This window comes from Podarcis melisellensis, assembly GCF_964234715.1.
Source record: "Podarcis melisellensis genome assembly, chromosome: 6".
In the NCBI taxonomy this organism is placed as follows: Eukaryota; Metazoa; Chordata; class Lepidosauria; order Squamata; family Lacertidae; genus Podarcis; species Podarcis melisellensis.
In genome coordinates this window covers 68,322,540-68,343,425 of record NC_138538.1, presented here as the reverse complement: position 1 = coordinate 68,343,425, position 20,886 = coordinate 68,322,540, and the positions used below count along the sequence as shown (strand labels likewise).

Below are 20,886 nucleotides of genomic sequence, written 5' to 3'. Positions count from 1 at the left end.
CCTTGCTGTGACCATTCTTAACTTTTTGTTTTCAGACAGATTTAAGAATATGGTCCCTCACTTGTGAAAACCTGTGGAGTTGACAAATCATTCTAAGTCTGGTGACTTAGCCAGTCCCTGAAATGTTACATATCCCCTTGCCTCTCTCCCTGCACTTCTGCAGAGTGCACCTTCCTTCGCCACGCACAACTGGGCGCAGGCCTCCCCTCTCCCTCCCACCTGCACACAAGATGTTTTTGCCTGTTCACTCGCACTCACCCCACCCCATTACAAGGTACTGGCCTAATTATTGTCCATTGCCTTTATTCTTCTCCATTGCCCATCTCAGAAAGACCAGAACAGATGGGAGAAGGCAATGTAGCTAACAGCAATAGCTACCCCATCTTGCAAAAATATTACTTGCTGTTCATTTTTATTATCTCATTAATCATGAAAACCTTACCTAAAGGACAATACAACAACAACCCTACCACAAATTTCTGAACTTCTACAGTATTGTTAAAGAGTCATTTACAATATTGCCTTGGGCATGAGCATATGTATCCCTTCACAGGATTGCTGCTTGTGACACTACAAGCTTGCATAAAACGAAAGAAGAGAAAAGCATGTATTTACACTGAAAGCTGTTTGAGTGACTGTTAGGCTGCTCTCCTAGTAAATGATAAAAGATGTTATAAAGGTAATATTAATATTGATTTCCGTATAATTTTAAGAAGAGATTTGTAGAAAGATTTTAGGTTCACAAAATGAATTTTAAAAACATAAATCTTGATTTTAGAACCTACACATGCCGCTAGAAAAGTTTCAACATATTACAGGTGGCGTTCATGTGCATTCTTTTTATTTTTAAAAAATGAAGAAAGTGCATGTTAAAGGATGTGCACTTTATATGTTGTGACATATAAGGTAAAGGTAAAGGGGCCCCTGACCATTAGGTCCAGTCGTGACTGACTCTGGGGTTGCAGCACTCATCTCGCTTTATTGGCTGAGGGAGCCGGCGTACAGCTTCCAGGTCATGTGGCCAGCATGACTAAGCCACTTCTGGAGAACCAGAGCAGTGCACGGAAACGCCGTTTACCTTCCCGCCAGAGTGGCACCTATTTATCTATTTGCACTTTGACGTGCTTTCGAACTGCTAGGTTGGCAGGAGCAGGGACCGAGCAATGGGAGCTTACCCCATTGCGGGGATTCAAACCGCCGACCTTCTGATCAGCAAGTCCTAGGCTCTGTGGTTTAACCCACAGCGCCACCCACGTCCCTACATTGTGACATATATGCAGTACCAGCATATTTAAGCATCTCCCAACATAAAACTCCCATTAGTTACTTTCAAAAACTTAAGCAAGAGCTTAATCTTTTCTGAAAAGGATCACCAGTGTTCAGGGAAGGTGGACTTTCAGGGAAGGGAATCAGACATGGATTGAAAGGGTTATGACCGTTAATTTTACACTGCAAGAACAAACAAATCTCAGGAAAGCACCATTTTTTAGTTTAGCCTGTATAGGGGGTAAAATGTACTCTGCAGTTACGCACACTTACCTGAGGGTAAATCCCACTGAATTCAATGGTACTTACTTATGGAGAAAAATATACTGAACTGGCCTGTAACGTGAAATACTCCTTTAATTCTGTATGCTAGTATGCATACATACCCAATTAGCTAATATATATATACATACATACCTAATTAGCTAATCTGTAGTGAACACTGCCAGAGTCATCCATCAAGCTAAATGAACAAACCTGACTATACCTAGAATCCAAAGAACTGCTCAACTAGTTACATGTGCCCAGAGGGACTTGAATTCATGTTCTGGAAATACCAGGGCCAGCCCCTACCCCCACTCATGCCAAACACTTTTACAAATGAGGGGTCTCTCAAATCAGTTTGTGATATAGCATAGGGAGGCTTAAAGGCAGAAAAGGGGTGGGGGTGGGGAATCTCACCAAATGTGTCCAAGTCCCTAGGGTGCTTAAAGTAGATATCTGCTGTATAATGAATATAGCCATTTAAACAGAACAGTTAATATATGGGAGATACAGTATATATATATCAGCCTAGAACAAACAGATATCCTACATCTTGCCAGAAGAGCTTTTTAAAGCATCTCAGAAAGTCTCTCTTTAGCATGAGAGCAATGTAAAGATGAGGCAGCAGCATTTCTATAAATAACATCGCCAAGAGGAAGTTGTTGCTATGGCAGCGCTCGCCACATTTCTATTTTAATTCAAAAGCTATCTACTGGCATCTACTGTCCGAAAGTTAAAAATGCAGCCACTAGTGATATAATGTAAACACATTGATGCCAGAGGAGACAAATGCTGCCCCAAGAAATTGTGTCTAGGCATGAATCCAGAAAGTGTTGCACTTCCTTTCAAGGGGAGGAAAGGCCATCTGAGATTTGGGGGATTCCTGCTGCAGCTTCCTGGGTTGTATGTGCTAGTTCCTGCCCCCAAACTTGCAAACAGAAGCTCTTACTTTTAAGTAAGAACAAGATCTTTATTCTGGCAAGTAACAATATAGGCTCTAACAAACACAGGGCTTGGGACCAGGGTAACACATTCACCACTTGAAGGAAACAATGAAGATGTCCCAACAAGTTTCACCCACCAAGATTTTAAAGACAAAGTGTGGTGTACTCACTCATGAGACTCACTTGCCTTGCATGAATGTTGGGGTTGCAAATGCCCAATCTATTGGATGGGTGGGTCTCCTCCCATCCACAAAGGCAGCAACTGATTCTAGGCAGCAAGACTGCACACCTCCTTGTCAGACTCCTGTTCAGTCACTGCCACCTCCTGTTCCACCTCCTCCCTCGGCCTCCGCCAAGGCCCTGTCCTCTGCAGAAAGGTGGGGGGGGGGAGAGCAAGCATCCTGCTCCTTCTTCTGAAGCAGCTGGAGTCAGGGCAGAAAGGAGAGGTCTCCAGCCAACATTCAGCTTCCTCCCATTTCTTTCCACTCCTGCAAGGACTCAAAGCAAGGACTCCAGGACCCAGCCAGAACTTCATGCCTCTTTCTCAAAGCCCATGCCTCGCTTACCCAGCTTTGGGAAGGCGGCATGAGGGCTGGGGTCTGGGGGAGCGCATCAGATTTTGGCCTTGCTCTGCACCCTGTTGTGTGAATGGAACACTGCTGGATACAACTGCATACATTTGAACTAAAGTTTATTTTAAAACAATTTTTTAAACTGCCATAACTTCTCAAAATGCACATGGGGAAGGTTTACTGTTACACAAATTTTAGCAAGTGCAGAAAACCCTAAATCTACTTTGTGTTTACAACAGAGAGTCACAGAGATACTTCAGGTTGTCATTGTTTCACACATTGGAAAACTATGGTTTATAGCTATGAAAATGATGTGTTGAGTCATGGACTTTCACATACACTCCCTTTTATCTTTTGTGGATGCAGCTTTCCATTAGGTCTGTACTGGAACTATGGCTAATCACTTTTCTTTAAAAAGCCACCGTACAAAGCCAAGATTTAAAGCTGATTCACAGACCATGCCTTATTTCAAAGCCATTAACCCAAGTTCCTAGTTCTAGGTAACAGAAAACTATGGCTAGCTGCTGTTTCCTAGCTTGTTTCATCACTTACCCAAAGAGAGGAGTGAAGTGGCTGTATGAAGGTGCAGAAGGCACCTGAAAATACTGATTTGATCATGTGGACATAATCAGGGTTCTAAACCTGGCTTGTTCTTAAGCCATGGTCTCCCAACTCTAGAAATATGGCTAGCTTAAAATCAAAAGTGGAAGCTTTCCCTCTCCCTCCTGTAGACAGCTCATTTGAATAGCTCCTTCCTTACCATATGTTAATTTGTCCTGAGTTTTAACTACAATTCATGTGCACTGGAATTAACCCTGGTTAACAGTAACAAGAGTTCGCAAGGACTGCTAACTAGTTTCAGATCTTGGTATGAAATCCAAGTTTTATACAAACTCTGGTTAGTACTAACCATGGTTAAGAGCAGGAGTAAGAAGGTGATATAATTTACATAAAAGAGTTGTATAGGAAAGAACGCACAATCTTGCAGTCTGATCTGGCTCTGTTAGCCATGGTTAAAATGATAGGAATATTACAGCTTCACTGGCCTATATAGTTTTCACAGTCCCCCCAGCCAAACAATCTTTGAATTATGATGTACACAGTGTCCAGCCATGGTGAAATGGACAAGCCCTAAAACTGACACCTCGACAGCTACAGTGCAAGGCAAGTCGCTACCTTGGAATAAGTAACGTTTATGGTTCCAGTATTTAATCTAGTAAAATCAGTCACCTAAGGCTTTCGTCATAAATTAAAAAGTGCTCTGGAAGTCTCTGATGCTATTCTCTGCACCTTACTAGATGAAAGAGAAACAGCCGCTACTTCTACTCTGTATCCATAGCTAGAACACTATTTGCCTTTCGTGGTAAAACTACAATAGGTGTTCGTCTAACAATTAGAATCAAAGGAAACGAAAGCAGACAGTGCGTATGTAAAATCAGTCTGGATCTTCCACAGTACTGACAGATCCTGAAGTTGTTTAATTCTTAACCCATTCTGGTGAACGATTATAATTAGGAGTGTTCTGGTTTCTCAAATTGAGTGACTTTTTTTTTGTTTTTAGAAAACTTCATAGGGACTAGCCCTTTCCTTCAAGAACCTCTTGAGTCCAACTTTTGCTTTGTTTATCTGAGATGACCTCAGGGTCATAAGCAGCATAGTGGTTTCGAGATATTACCTGCAGCACACTTAAGAAAACCTGTATTTCTGCATATTGGAGAGTTATGGGCAAAAAAACCCCCTATGGAAACGATTGAGTATCACATTATGGTTACTCACTAGACATCCAGCACCCTAGTAACAGTTTTAAATCTTTTTTATCAAAGCACAATAAAATGCAAAGCATGTTGTCAATCAGAAGATGATCTGGGGGAAAAAAGATACAGCTAGACAAAATATATTTTATTAGCCTAGAAGCTCTTCAAAACAGTTGCAAGCATAAAAGCATAAGATGATTTTTTTTAGGCTAGAGTACCCAGATATTTTTTAAAAAAACCAACCAACCAACCATAAGCAATGTTTGATTTAGACAGATTTTAAGATTGTTTGAATAATATTCAACTATGATGCCATGAGATGGAAATATAATACTTCTTATGTTCATTAAGTGTTTTCTTTTATCTTGGGCTTCAGAAATTTCTCTTCTTTTGTAGCTAGCTACAGTTGGATTGCACCTGGAACTTTAGACTGTACTATGGCCATGTGTGCCATGGGACGCGGGTGGCGCTGTGGTCCAAACCACTGAGCCTTGGGCTTGCCGATCGGAAGGTCGGCGGATCGAATCCCTGTGACGGGGTGAGCTCACATTGCTCGGTCCCAGCTCCTGCCCATCTAGCAGTTCGAAAGCAGGCAGTGCAAGTAGATAAATAGGTACTGCTCCGGCGGGAAGGTAAATGGTGTTTCCGTGCGCTGCTCTGGCTCACCAGAAGCAGCTTAGTCATGCTGGCCACATGACCCGGAAGCTGTCTGTGGACAAGATGGGTGCCGCAACCCCAGAGTCGTTTGTGACTGGACTTAAATGTCAGGGGTCCTTTACCTTTTTCAAGGTTGGATTGCACCTGGAACTTTAGACTGTACTATGGCCATGTGTGCTTCCCACTATTTTCATCTGGAGAGATACATTTAGACCCTGACAAGATAGCTATCATTCATACCCACCCGCTTAGAAACTGAAAGGTAGAAGTAGCAAAAGATACTTTTTGTATTGCCCTTGAAGGATGCAGCATGACAGTTACAACATACATCGGCTGGAATTCCCAAAGCCCCCAATAACAATAACTCAATGTTAACCAGAAGGCCATCTCTTAATCGTATTAAGATCCAAGAGCAATTATTCCAACTATGTAGAAAGTTTTCAAGTTGAGGGCATGGAGATGCCCTCAAATGTTGCTTAAATATCACAGATTTCTCAAACACCCATGAGATTCACCAGGCCCAAGCTGAGCATCTTCTAGAACAGTAGTTCCCAAACTGTGGTCTGTAGACCACCTTCTTGGTCCACAATGTGCCTGTAAAAATACATTTAAAAATCAAACAACAACTAGCACAGCACATTACAACTCTACAACAGGCAGATTAAGTGGTCTGCAAAGATCTCCAGTGCTTTTTAAGTGGTCCGTGGGAAAAAGTTGGGGAACCACTGCTCTAGAAAACACTGAGCTAACATTAGCAATACTCCTTCTGAGCAGATGAGCAAAACTATCACTTGTGAGGTTGCTCATCTCTCTTTGCTTTTCTGTTAAAAGCAGTAAAACTGACCAGATCAGAAGCTGTTTGCAATATGAGCTAGTCAGTTCACTACTATTTATTCGTATGAAATATGCAGAAGCATCTGTAGCTAGGATAACAGAGTATGCATAGGATTAGGCTTGTACAATAAGGTACCAATAAGGCACCAATGTTAGAATAGGATAGGGTCACGTTAGCAGTAATGAAATTTTGATATATGCACACTTATTTTAATTTAACAGCTTACTGTACTTTGCTGTTAAAATAAGTGTGCATATTTCACACTCATGCAATAAGCACACTTATATTTTAGTTTAAAACACTGAAGATATGGGGTAAGAGAGAAATATGAATGTAAGGAGAAATTTGAATATGCAGTCTTAATGGATAAATGAAACCTGGAAAGGGAGGGGGGAGAAGAAAAGTCAATGATTGAATGTACGGTTATATTATATGAAATGTGAAGCAGTGCAATGGAAAATTATAAATAGAACAAAATAATTAATTTAACAGTTTAAGCAAACAATCAATGATGAGACAGATAAATAAAAATTATTTTAAACTAGTTGGCAACCCTGGTAAAAATGAAAATGTAGACAATTCTCACAGCTGTACCTAATGTGTTTGCAATTATTCTGATTATATTAAACCTCTCAGATCTTCCTATTCAAGTTACAGAATGTCTGCTTTCTTGCTTTCAAATACAGATTTGATACAAATCACTTTTAAGATGGGTGCATATCATAGCACAGAAACTCACCCAAGTACAGTAGATTTGTACTCCAGACCAATGGATAATTAATGACCTTTTTCAAACTACTCTAACTTGAAATTTAAAAAGAAAAGCTACTCAACAAGAGAAGCCAATAATTTAGAGAGCACGTCCCACTATTTCCAGAGTCTATATAATTTAAAAATAGACACTATCATTAGAAAATGGCAATCACATACAGGCAGTTCTATCTATATTGAAAATCAGTAAGCAGTAAAGACAAATAAGAAGTGAACTGGCATACTGTGCAGGCTTTTACAAAGCTACTTTGCCTGATCAGACAGCTAGGAAACTATTTTTGTATAAACAGAAAGCAAGCTGCTGCTTTTTTCTTTCAGGTTGTCAGTGTTCAAAATGCCCAACTCAGGTATCTGAACTTTTTTTTGTCTTATCTGAAAAGTTGATACTGATGTACAAAACAGCATCTTAGAAGAAATGGTGTAAGTCGCTAGGTACAATATGGCTGACCACTGCACCACGTTAACTGGTAGCCATGTTCATGCAGAACTGAGTGGGTGTGCCCACACCATGCTCTTACATGCACACAGACCCATGTTGTGCATGTAACTAGCCGAGGATAGAGGAATATCACCCCTCTACCAATCATTAAATGATCAACCTGATGACCAGGGTGGGGTGTAATTTACACTTCGATCAGGTGCTGCAGTGTGCACAGTGGCTAAACCTCTGCACCCACCCATTCCTGATCTTGATAAATCATTAGCACATTACAAGAGCAACTCACACAGCCAGTTCTAACTATATGATGATTGCTCCTATAGTTAAGCTCGCCTTATATTGAAATAGTATGGAATAGGCAAAGCACATAAACAGTAGAAGGAAGGCACAAGAACAAACCAAATACCGTAAATTCCGGCGTATAAAACGACTTTTTAACCCCCGAAGAGGTTAAAAAGTCAGGGGTCGTCTTATATGCCAGGTATCTGCTCCCCCTTGCTGCGGCAGCGGCTCCGATGCAGCCGCACCAGCAGTGGGCTCCGCTGTGCACTGGGAGAGAGCCGCCAGGCGCGGAGCCCGCCCACGGCTGCTTCGGAAGCAGCAGCAGGGGGTGCGAGCTCTGCTCCATGCCGGGCAGCTTTCTCCCGGCGCGGAGCTGCCCAGTGTATTAGGCAACTGGGCTTATAAGACGAACACCCAAATTGCAGCTGCCAATTTGGGGGGGTCATCTAATTCGCCCAGTAGCCTAATACGCCGGAATCTACGGTAGCTATCAAGGCAGACTCTCTAGATTTACTGAGGGACTTCTGAACCGTCAGTGGTGTGGGCAGAAAAATTTCTAGAAGATTTTCCACCGCTTTATTTTTTCATTTTTTTTTTATATTTCATAAATTCATTAGTTACAAGGAAAGTATGCCTAGTGCATATAATAAATAAATACATGCGTACGTACAGGGAAGCTGGGCAGTTTCCAAATTTTTGACTTTGTTTGCTAAATACAAATAAAATAAACAAGCTAAATTAGACTGCTCTCAAGGGAACCAGACACTTTTCTGCTACAAATTGAAAATCTGCTGCTGCAAATTGCCATAATGTGCATAAGAGATTTTTCCAATTCAGAATTTCCTGGAAAAACCACACCTCTGGTTTTGTAACTTGTCACTCTATTGGACACTAAAGTGAAACAGAACTGCTTAGAACTTTAAAAATCCAGATCACTCTTCTGAGTTTTGTAACTCAAGGGCTACATGATTCCTATCTGCCTTAGACAGAGACCACAGCGAGGCCAAGTATTAAAATCACATGAACTCAAATTCTGCAATAATGCAGCAGGGCATATAACCTCAAGAGATTTGTTCCAATTTAAATTGTCTTTTACAAACCATCTAAAAACCATCTATGATATACAGAATTTGTTCAACGTGCCAGAGTTTGAACATGATGGTATTATATTACTTCCAAAGTGAAAGGTACTTGGTTGCACCAGAACACACATGTGCAAATTATACATCTTTGGAGTAAAGTAAACTAATCAATTACAGTAGTACCATCAGATATCCTAGTTGTTGCTTTCATTCTTTAGTATGCAATGATGAGGTTACTTCAGGACTCATAACAGCTGCAATTTTGTACATTTGCTATAAGGTATGTAGACTACGGGATGCGGGTGGCGCTGTGGGTTAAACCACAGAGCCTAGGACTTGCCGATCAGAAGGTCGGTGGTTCGAATCCCCACCACAGGGTGAGCTCCCATTGCTCGGTCCCAGCTCCTGCCAACCTAGCAGTTCGAAAGCACGTCAAAAGTGCAAGTAGATAAATAGGAACCGCTCTGGTGGGAAGGTAAACGGCGTTTCATGTGCTGCTCTGGTTCACCCGAAGCAGCTTAGTCCTGCTGGCCACATGACCCGGAAGCTGTATGCCGGCTCCCTCGGCCAATAAAGCGAGATGAACGCTGCAACCCCAGAGTCGGTCACGACTGGACCTAATGGTCAGGGGTCCCTTTACCTTTACGTAGACAACAATATAGTTCTCAACACATAATGTCTTGTGCTCAGACAGATTGATTATATTAGTGTGCAAGTTCATATACTATTTCTGATTTCTCAGTATGAATTTTGTGACTGACCATACTGTACATATATCCCAAGGCAAATGTTTGTGCACAGCTTCTTCCAGAGCCACAAGTTACTTTCTGCACCCACTGGCTTTATGTTAGACTGACGCTGCAATCAAATCTATGGCCTGTGGCAAAACAGAAAGGTTGTTTTGTTTTTTACAAAATCTTACACCCTAATCTTAAACACATATGCTTAGAAGACCCGTCCATTTCAAGAAAAGCTCAGTGTAAATTTTGTGAATGGAAAATGATAAAATGCTTCCATAATGCTGTGTTTTAATGTTTTAACTATGCTGAAAGCCACCTCGAGTCTGAAAGGTATATGATAACTGTGGAGGTAAAGTTCCAACTGTCCTAACTAACAGCATTATGTTAGCAGGATGACCATCAAGAAATCTGGGTATGTCAGTCTTTAAAATTCTCATGCAATCACGTATTTCACACAATTGCCTTTAGGACACACTTATTCCTTTGATATTCACACACAATCACCAGTTATTACAGGATACACAAACATACACAGAATGGAAAGCAAACAGATCTTTGTCAGAATTGAGAGGTCCCAGTATAGCAGTCCACTGTGGTTCATTGGTAGGGTACAGCTTTCATTCCATGCATCTGGTGTTGAACTGCAGCTAAGAGTAATGCTTCAACAAAACACTAAAACAAAGCCTGAAAAACTTCCAGTAGCCTGCACACCAAGTCAATTGCTACTGCAGCTTAGGAATTTGAATCTTATGGACAGTCCAAGGCCTGCACATGATAACATTTAGGAATCAGCATGTTCCACACAAGTGGAACAACAGAAGCACAAGCAATATTTCAATCCAAGACACCATTACAAAAGAACTCCAAAAGAAGCTTGGAATACATTCAGTGAATACATTTGAAAGCTCATCCGGTATCTGTGGATGCCATCCTTAGGCACTTGGTCCCTGTGCTTTTAGAAAGTTCATAGCTGTTCAGAGTTCACAGATGCACAGAAAAGTTACCAGTGACCACAATTCCTACACAGAAATTCCCTAATCTAGCAGGATGCATGAGCATGGAACCTGAATTTGTCTAACTTCAGTATTGGGTACTATAGTTACTTCCTCTCAGAATTATACACTTAACTTTTAAGTCATTATTTTATAACCCAGCCATTGTCTGCATGGTGAAATGTATCTTTTTATTACTGAAATGTATAGGATACATGCTTAATCTAATGCTCTGATGAACTGAGGTTTTAGATGCATTTCCTGTTTCAAAAATCTGCTGTTGTGTACTGAATACAATGCAAAGGTTTTCATGTTCTAGAATATTTGTTCTTGCTTACACTACACTTTTTTTGTTATTTGTATTCCAAGGGGTGGCGTTGTGGGTAAAACCTCAGTGCCTAGGGCTTGCCGATCGCATGGTCGGCGGTTTGAATCCCCGCAGCGGGGTGAGCTCCCGTCTTTCGGTCCCAGCTCCTGCCCACCTAGCAGTTCGAAAGCACCCTTAAGTGCAAGTAGATAAATAGGTACCACTTTATAGCGGGAAGGTAAACGGCGTTTTCGTGTGCTGCGCTGGTGCTGGCTCGCCAGAGCAGCTTCATCACGCTGGCCACGTGACCCGGAAGTGTCTCCGGACAGCGCTGGCCCCCGGCCTCTTAAGTGAGATGGGCACACAAACCTAGAGTCGGACACGACTGGCCCGTACGGACAGGGGTACCTTTACCTTTACTCCAAGGGCAGCCTTGGCAATAAGTCCGCCAAAGTTACTATCCCACAGAAGTTGTTGTTATTATTATTTTTAAATTAAAGCCCCACTTTTCCCCACAAAGGAGTTGCTCAGTGACTTGCACATTGTTGCAGAAAAGCAACAATGACACAACCAATAAAAACACATATTACATTAAACAGAGAAGCAAAACAAAAACACAAAAGCAGCAACAGCAGCACCAATCAATGCATTAAGTAGCAACAGAATCAAGAGCATGTTTAAAAATAAAAGCTTTCTTAGTGCCAAGATAATATAAAGAGCAAGGGGGCAGAGAGTTCCACACTACCACAGATAAAGCAGTCTCTCTCATCTGTTACCACGCACCTAGCCTTAGCCAGCAACACCAAATGCAGGAGGGGTTCAACATCTAATCTTAAAGGATGGGTACATTTACATAAGGGAAGGTGATGCTAATTAACTTGGTACTAAGTTGTTTGGGGCTGTACAGTAAGAAGCACTTTACTCACACATACCATGTTACTTATTTGTGGAACCATCAACAGATGGAGCAAAAGCAATTTTCCATTTTAAAGCAGTTTCTCTGACTGGTCATCTGAAAGAGATTCTTACCACAGACAAGTGGCTATTTACATGCTTATTAACATTTAAAAAACACTATTATTTTTGCAGAGTTGTATACAACATTAGTCATACTCAGAGAAGACCCTTTGAAATTAATGGTCCTGACTAATTTAGGTCCATTAATTTCAATGGGTCAACTGTGAGTATAATTTACCGTAGTTGACTACATGCCACAGCATCTTAGGTTATAGCAGCCTGAAAATACAAGCCAGAACTTTCTTTTGCTATAGTGTTTAAGTTACATTGTTGTTGTTTTAAAAAAGGTAATGTAATTTTTTGTACAACTTCACAATTTGGTCCCTTGGAGATTCCAAATAATCTTGGGTGTAAGTGTAAGAATCATGTACTAGTCTACTTTGAAGAAAAAGAAAAAAAGGAAACACAGAGGCCTGGTTCAGATATAATGATCCTGGTCTAATAAGCCAAAGTTTGTTAGATCAAGTTGTGTCTGCACATTCTCCCCTCTCACACCATAATACAACACTTCCAGGGTTTGCTAAGCCAGTTTCCCATTACATTCAGCTGGAAAACTTGGTTTAATCACTGCCATAAGATGAAACCAAGATCTAGTAAAGCCTGGCTTGCAAACAGATCAAACCAGTTTTAGTGGTTCAGTTGTAACAGAAATAAACCACAGAAGATGTGCCAAAGCTGGGTCATGGCAGGTACAAAGCCAAAATGTGGGGACTAGATTTGTTCTTTAATAAAACATCATTTATTAGACCAAGATTATTTCCTCTCTGCCAGGTCATGCACTCACAGATCCTTGTCCCCAAATAAATTATAATCTAGATTTTGAGACTAGGGAGAGTTCAGAGGAAGAACCAAGAGTAACAAGGGATGAAATGTGAGCAAGCACAGTTGAGGGATGGAGACAAATGGGTTAAGCAAGGACTTCCATGAATTGGTGAGCTCTGGAGAATTACTTGAAAATATTTGTTCTGGAAACAAATTCCAGGCACAGCAATGGAAAAAAATGCAGAGATGTTTAAGGGATTTGGGCTACTGGTGGTGGCAGTGTTGGAGGAAGAACTAGATGTATCAGGAAATAATGATAGAGAGATAGATTAGAACAAGGCAGAAAGTGATATCCAATGTTAGTCATACTCAGAGCAGATCCACTGAAATAAACCAATTTATTTCAGTGAGTATGGCTTAGCTGGCTATCACCCAGTGGTTTTGAAGATGACCATGCTTAAGGCTATCTGTGAGAATATGTATAAAGCTGCTTTCCAGGCTCATTCTTCAAGAACAACAAAAATAAAATTTGTTTTAAGCATTTCCCAAATCGTTAGAAGGCTAACAACTAGAATAAGTAAAGTGCAAGCTTTTCCAAATCTATGCAATATTCCAGTTGAGAAATATGGTCCCTGGATCTGTTTGTGTAGTTCAGGAACATGTGCAACCATTCATGCCAGAGGTCCTGTATACTGGGGTAGGGAGGTTACAAAGGCAAGTCAATGATTTCTTCCTTTGTGCATAGAGCAATCAGAAAATATTCACTAACCTAAACAGATAAAAATGGTCAAAAACAGGTGAACTTTCTGCCCCACAAAAAATTAGAAAAGGTTACTTGAAAATAGATAACTACTGAGCCAATTCCAAATCAAACTATGAAGAGATCACCACTACCGGTAGTTATGCCCTACTTGCACAAACTTTAGAGTTGTGCCAAAACATGTGATGAGAATAAACTTCCCAACTTTATCCTTCCTCAAAGAGGCCAAAGTTAGCATGCATGTGATCATGAATACACAACAGCTCTAGAGCTATCCCAGCAGCACTAGAAGAATGAGAGAGCAAATAAGAACATAGGCTAGAGAGAAAGCATAATCAGCTACCAACACTTTCCTAGTCCTTCTCTAGTTTCTTTATTAGGTCCCTTCTCCCCTCCTCTCAAGGTGCATAGATAATAGAATCACAGAATTGGAAGGGACCCTAAGGATCATCTACCCCAACCTTCTGCAATGCAGGAATATGTAGCTGCTCCATACAGGGATCAAGTCTGCAACCTTGGCATTATCAGCACCATGAGCTATCCAGGAGTCTGGCTACTTCCTTTGATGGCACAAGGAAAAACACCTTCTGGATAGTGCAGGATAGGCTTCCTGGAGTAGTAGGATACAATTCACTCTAACAATACTGGTTTGTTTTGCAGCACTTTCAATATACTTCCTACTCTGCTCCTAGTATTCAGAAGGCCAGTGTGGGGCGGGAAAATGAAAAGTACTGGGAGTGATGAATTCTTCTGGTACAGTATTTGATTCACTCCCTTCACCCATCAAGTTTTCTTGCTGTCCTCACTTGTAGTCCTATATAATTTTTATTTTGTGTGAAATAAAAATTGAACTTAATTGAACTCAATTGAACTTAATTGGAACTTTGTTCAGATGCATAATGGCAATGATATAACAAAAAATGTAAGCACTGTGTGCATCAAGAAAGCAATTCTAGAACAGGAAAGGTGTCTTCTGGAATAAGATCTAGTTCATTATCTCAAAACGATAACTCTATATGTTCCAATTCATCTATCAATTAAACACTGCAAAAGGTTGGACTAGATTACCCTAAGGGTCCCTTCCAACTCTACAATTCAATTACTCTATGATTCTATCTCATTTTCTTTTAAGAAGCATCCAGTATTTTTAAACAACAGTCTTCTGGTACCTTAAAGACTAACAAAATTATGTTGGTATAAGCTTCTATGGACTACAGTCTACTTCATCAATTGCATGGAGTGGACTGTAATTCAGAGAAGCTTGTGCTATAATAAATGTGTTACTTTCAAAAGAACCATGTAACCAGCATTTGAAATTCACCAAGTGCCAGGCACATTTTGCACCTGACTACTGGCCACTTGCGACCAAGAGAGGATGCCCAGGTGCCAGGATGGCCCCTGACGTCTCCACCATCTGGAGGTGCATGCCTTGGGTCTTGACTGTTTTCACACACTAGCAAAACATCCGGTAGAATTCTATCTGCTAGATTTTATCTGCAAAATCAGAATGAATTTCAAGAACTAAAAAGTTCCATTGAAAAATACAAATTTCAAGCTGTCTGGCCCAAAAATGACAACTAGGCATTGTTTTGAAAACTTTACTCCTAGTTTAAGGAGCCATTTGGTGTCTAGCTTATATATCTGAGTTTCTAACAATGCGTAGCTATGCTTTTTGATGCCATAGACTAATACTGCTACTTAGCTGGACAGTATTTTAAAGGCAATGACATTTCTAATTCTGGTAGGATCACTCTTTTTAAAAAGTATTCACTGAGTTGCAGAAAGTTTTCCTTTAAATAGTATTTGTAAATGTAGTTTTTGCTCAGACCCAACATCCTAGACCTCAAAGGCAAAGCCCCCTTTTTAGAAGTGCTGAATCAGGTCCCACCAATATCAATTGAACTTAATTGGAACTTTGTTCAGATGCATAATGGCAATATTGCTTTAAGACTGTTTAGCAAAGAAATACATGGAAATTATTTTTCTGTGTTCAAGTACAATATGTAATAGACATTACCTTACACAACATAGAACATGGATCCATATCCAGAACTAAAGTAAAAAAAGGATTGCATTCTTCTACTAATGCTATAAAGTTTGAAGAAATAAATAAATAACCAACACTACTAAAAATATTTCAGAGCCATACTAAATGCACCATGGGTGATAAAAGTTCAGCAATACACAGTAAGATACCATTATATGAAGCTTTACTACTAAGTGCTACAGTTATATTGTTTCCGTTTACATTGACCACAGTTGCAGTAAGAGCTCTCAAACACTTTATGTGCAAATATAGACTACAAATCAAGTCACTGTTCATTGTCTTTCGGATACTGTAGCATGGCCTTGATCTTTACAATCACAGCTTTCAGTAGATGTTAATATGTAAAGGACATGGATTAAAAGTAATCACTGCCCTCCCCCGCTTCCACTGTCAGTTTACAGAACTTATTCAAAACTTGTAGCTTTTCTAACATGTTGTGTAAACTTATAACAAAAATTTGTAAGATTTGTTTCCTTAGGCAGCTATTTTGACAAGGATGAGTAGTTCTATACAATGCAAACTGCAACAGTCACTGTATCAGATAGCAGAAAAACCTCTGTTTCAACGCTTGCAAAGCATTCACAAGTCTTCATATTCTGAGAATCCCTCAACCCCTCTCGCTGCAGTGGTACTTCCTTTTGTTCTCAACCCTCTACAAATTCACAATTCTAGAAAGCGTCTTTGAGACAGCACAATATTGCTACCACTGCCTTATTTTGCATTCCTGACAGTTGGTACAGATCTGACAAGTTAAGAAATCTGACATGTGCATTTTTACTACAATTTGACACCGTTAATATGAAAGGGGTGTGTTGTGATGCAGAACAAGTGAAATCCATGCTAGATTTGGGCATGTGTTAGAAAATGTTCCAGAAATCACAGACCTGCACACCACATGCATGGATAGAGGAGAGAATAGGGACCAAGCGTATTTAAAAGGATGCCTAACTCCCTATAGAGTACACATGCAACAGCCTAGAGCTGTCCCAAACATACTACAATGCTGCAGGTGATTCACTTGAAGGCAAAGTGAATGTCACCCACCCACAACACACAGAATATCCTCAGCAGAAGCAAAACTTTGCCCAGAGGGTTGAGCAAGAATATGCTGCTTGATTCACAAATGCAGGGATAGCCAAGATGGTACCCGCCAAAGGTATTTGGACTACAATTCCCATCAGCCTCAACCAGCACGATCAATTGTCAGGGAAGTCATAGTCCAACAAAATGACAACACTTTGTACCCCTGCTGTCAAAGTAAAATTAAGGGCCTGTGGAACCACAGTTCACCAGGACCATCACTGATGCCACACGAAGAGGCAGCATGGCAGGGAAAGTAGTTTTAGACTAAAGCCCCAAAGGGAGTCTCTCCTCCCAGGAAACAGGTTTGAAGCCAGAGGCTTTTTCAAATGTCAGGCATGCATTGATTCAGCATACCAGAAACCACCAATTGACAAGAAAACTATTCCCATGCATACTATCAGTTTACACTGCATCAACATGACAGCCCATTCGGAACACAGTGTGGCATTCTCAGACCAGTAGTACCCAACAAGCTACTTTTCTCCCACCCCACTTTTGCAAGGTGTTACAGCCGAACAAGCACCTTCTGGAGATGCTATTAACTGGTGGAGGCAACTTAAATACCACTGAAATCAAACACAATGAAGGCCTCAAGGCCTCAAAGTTAGGATGAAAGCTTCAGCACTGTACACAGTTAACCAGAAGTTAGTTCAACTGAATTTAATGGTGCATGCACAGGACTCTACATTTTAAGCATGCATCTCTCTCTCTAGATTTGCTTATTTTTAAAATTGGTTTAAGCTTTTGATTATTCAACAGAAAGGATTTTATTTTATTTGACTACATCAGGGTGGGCAACAGTGGCCCTGCAGGTGTTAGACTACAACTACCATTATCCCTGGCCATTGGTCATGTTGACTGGGGCTGATGGGAGTTTTAGTTCAACATCTGGAGGGTCATAGGTTCCCCATCTCTAGACTAAGTAACATTTAGGGCTTTATTCTGAGGAACCGTATTTTATGAAACCAAAACAATCTTTATGTAAAATTGTCTATCTACAAAAGGAGACAAGATGCTAATGAATAAAAGTTGCCCATCTCAAAAATTGCTGAGGATCAAAAACACTCAATCATTTCTACTGCAGACAAGCAAATAGAAATAAACACTCAAAACCTCAAGAGTTCATATTAGTAATCCACCTCATAATCTTAAACACATGTACTCAAAAGCCTGATTGAATTCAATGGGACTTACTCCCAAGTAAGTGTATTAGCGAGGCCTTTAATCTCCAATGAGAAGTGCCAGCAATTGCTTAAACACTTTGCTTGTGTTCTTTTATGCTATGTTCTCAATCCCAAACAAAATGCAGCTTACCAAGATCCTGCACGACAAAATAATAATAATAATAATAATAATAATAATAATAATAATAATAATAATAATCGCTTTACTAGCGTTAGGTCTCTTTCGCTTTCTGTAGAGAGAGGTTTCACAACACATTAACATGCTGCAACAGAAGACTGCTTCTCCAAAGCAGGAGGAGCTCGGAATAAACTGTTTCCACAACAGCAAAGAACAAAAACTATAAGAGGGAAAGGTTAGGGAGTTTTCTACAGCAGCCTTTTTTTCTGTTGTGTGTGTGTGGGGGGGGGGAGAGGGTAAGGAAGGAAGAGGCGGAGGGAAAAGAAGAGGAGAAAACACACAAGCGCCAAACAAATCACAGTTTGCACCCGAGCTTTGCCCCGACCCCCACCCCTCACCCCAAGGTTGCCGAGAGAAAAGCTTTTCTTCCGACGACGAGGGCCAAGAGTTTTACCAAGAGCGATTGGGGCGGGAGGAGAAGACCCCACCCGCTCCCATTCATTGCCCTCCTCCGGAATGGGACTAGGCCGGCCTAAGCAGAGGGATGCCCCTAGGTGGGGAAGCCGGGGACACGCAGCAGCAGCAGCAGCGGCCTCCGGGTGGGGGGCGTCCACGGAGCTCCTCTGCACCCCCCCCGGGGGAAGGGGGCTCTGCATCTGCCCCTGAGCCTTGCGAGGGGACCGGTTAACCCGCTTACTCCTAAGCCCCCGGAGCGGGACGTGGCTGCAGCAGTTCCTCCAGAACCCCCGCGCCAAAGGGGCACAGCGAGCGGGCCGGCCTGCCTGCCTGCCGCACCGGTTGCCGCCAGTGCCGCAGCCCGCCAGACTAGGCCGCAGGGCCTTGCTGCTGCCACGGCCCGTCCCGGTGCACCTTGGCGAGAGGAGGAGCAGCAGCAGCGGGGCGGCGGCGGCGGAGAGCCGGCCTGCCTCCCCCCCCCCCCGCGGTCTTTGTCGCCCGCTTGCAACTCACCGCTCTCGATCTCGTTGCCCTTCTTGGCGGTGGCGGCGTTCCCCATGGCCGGGAGGCCGGCGGGCTGCTCCGTCCGTCCAGCGGGGGGGAGGGAGGGAGAAGGGCGGGAGTCCCGAGCGGCTTCTGTGGAGCCGGCAAGAAGCGAAGAAGGAAGGAGGAGTGTGGCGTCGCCGCTTCGGTCTTTCCCCTCAGCGCTCGGCCTTCGGCTCCTCTCCCCCTCGCTCTAGGAAGGGGGCTCCGGGCGGCCTCTAAGTCGGAGGCGGCGAGGGCTCCTCCGGGTCCTGCCTCCTTTCTTTCCGCTTGTCCGCCTGCCCTCCCCGACTCCACACACACACATACACGGCGGAAATGACGGCCGCTGAAGCGCCTCCTCCTTCTCCTCAGCCGTTCCTCCTCACGCTCGCAAGGGCTCCGGCTTCGCCTGCCCGGCGGCCTGGCGGGACTACGCTCTTTGCGGAGGAGGAGGCCCCCTGCCGGCCTCGCTTTCCGCTTTCCCCCTCAGACTCTTCTTCCCCACAACGCACCTCCTTTTGCCCTCGAGTAAATAATTCACCCGGAGGGACCAGCCTTCCCCCCCCCCCTCAGCTCTTGCCTTCTTCACCCGCACTTGCAAGCGGCTGCAGCAGTACTCCCAAGTCCGCACTTATTTCAGGAGCGGATCTAACGCGCCGCTGCGACTCCTGAATAGATAAACCCATGGAAGTTTGTGGGAGTTTGGTTTATGGATAAACGCGCCTTGGCTTGGGATGCCCCATCCTGTGCTTGAGTCTTATATGTATACTGTGAATGCTGAAGCCAGTGAGAGATGGGTTATGGGGCAAAAGGGGGGTTGGGGAAAGGTGTAATCCAGACAAGACACTTTGGGAGATATTTCTGTTGGACACACTGGGTGCAGTTGTTTTTTGGACTCAGCTTTGCTCCAGATTCCAACAAATGCACCAACTGGCCGTTTTCTGAAGATGGACCTTGCTGCAGTTACAGGTTTCTTGTTTGCCTTTCATATTTAGGCCATGGTATGTGCAGTATGTGGCGGAACGGTTCTGAAAAGTGCCCAGAAGCTTTTCAGTTGATGCAAAATGCAGCAGTCATGCCACACCAATACTGTGCATTCTTCGCCAGTTTTGGATTTATTCCTTTCAAAGTGTGGTTGTTGTTATCCCTTTTTCCAGGCCTGGACAGTTTGGAAGTTGGAGGGCTACTGCTTCTGCCCATCTGAATCTGCCCACACACTTTGGTCTTCAGAGGAGGCCTTGCTATGGATGCTATTTTCATCTGAGGGTGCAAGGAACAAGATCTTCTTTCTTTTAGTGTACAGGCTATTTAACATCTTGCCACAAAAAAAAATCAGCTAGGGGTAGGGTCTTCCTTGTGGTGGCCCCCATTTGTGGAACTCCCGGCCTATGGAGATGCAGCTGTCTCCCTCACTGACACTGTTCAAACAATGGCTTTAGACACACTTGCGCACAAGCATTTGTGGGAAGTTGGCAAATTGAATGGTTTTGAATTGCTTGATTAAATGTGATTTTTTAAAATGTTTACGTTGATATATGGATTTTATTATATGTTCCCCGTTTTAGGATCCTATGGGACGAGGGGTGGTTTATATAAATATAAATATAAATAAACTAGGCAATTAAACCTTTCTTTTTTAGTATGGTTTGCAATGATGAAAGTCACGATTTACATCTGTGGCTATGAAGGTTGCTAAAGTTTTAAGACACATGAATACTGTTATGATTATGATAATTATTTATTGTGGTAAAAAAAAGTGGCTTTGAACACATTCAGAGTACATTTTTTAAATTGCTAAGTAATTATACCCTTTTGCTCTCTAGTAATCTGATATTAGAGATCAAGGTTTTATTCTTATGAGGAATTCTATTTTGGTTGTGTACATACCATAACTTTTAAGCACACTCTTTTACTCCAAGAATTATGGGCACTGTAGTTTACCCCTCAGAGTTACTATTTCTATCAACCCTTAACAAACTACAGTACCCAGAAACAAGTTCAATTAGGCTGCTATCCTAATCACATTTAC

The 20,886-nt window shown here is 42.2% G+C and overlaps 1 protein-coding gene across 1 annotated transcript in view; it reads right to left on the bottom strand.

Annotated features, from left to right (window-relative positions):
• The window catches only part of PRKACB (protein kinase cAMP-activated catalytic subunit beta), a 51,302-nt gene extending 32,019 nt beyond the window's left edge, over positions 1 to 19,283 (bottom strand). The window contains exon 1 of the mRNA XM_081914259.1: positions 18,846 to 19,283. Within this exon, the coding sequence (XP_081770385.1) occupies positions 18,846 to 18,891 (46 nt within the window). The 5' untranslated portion in view covers positions 18,892 to 19,283. The remainder of the gene's footprint in view (positions 1 to 18,845) is intronic.
• Between the last annotated feature and the right edge of the window lie 1,603 nt (positions 19,284 to 20,886).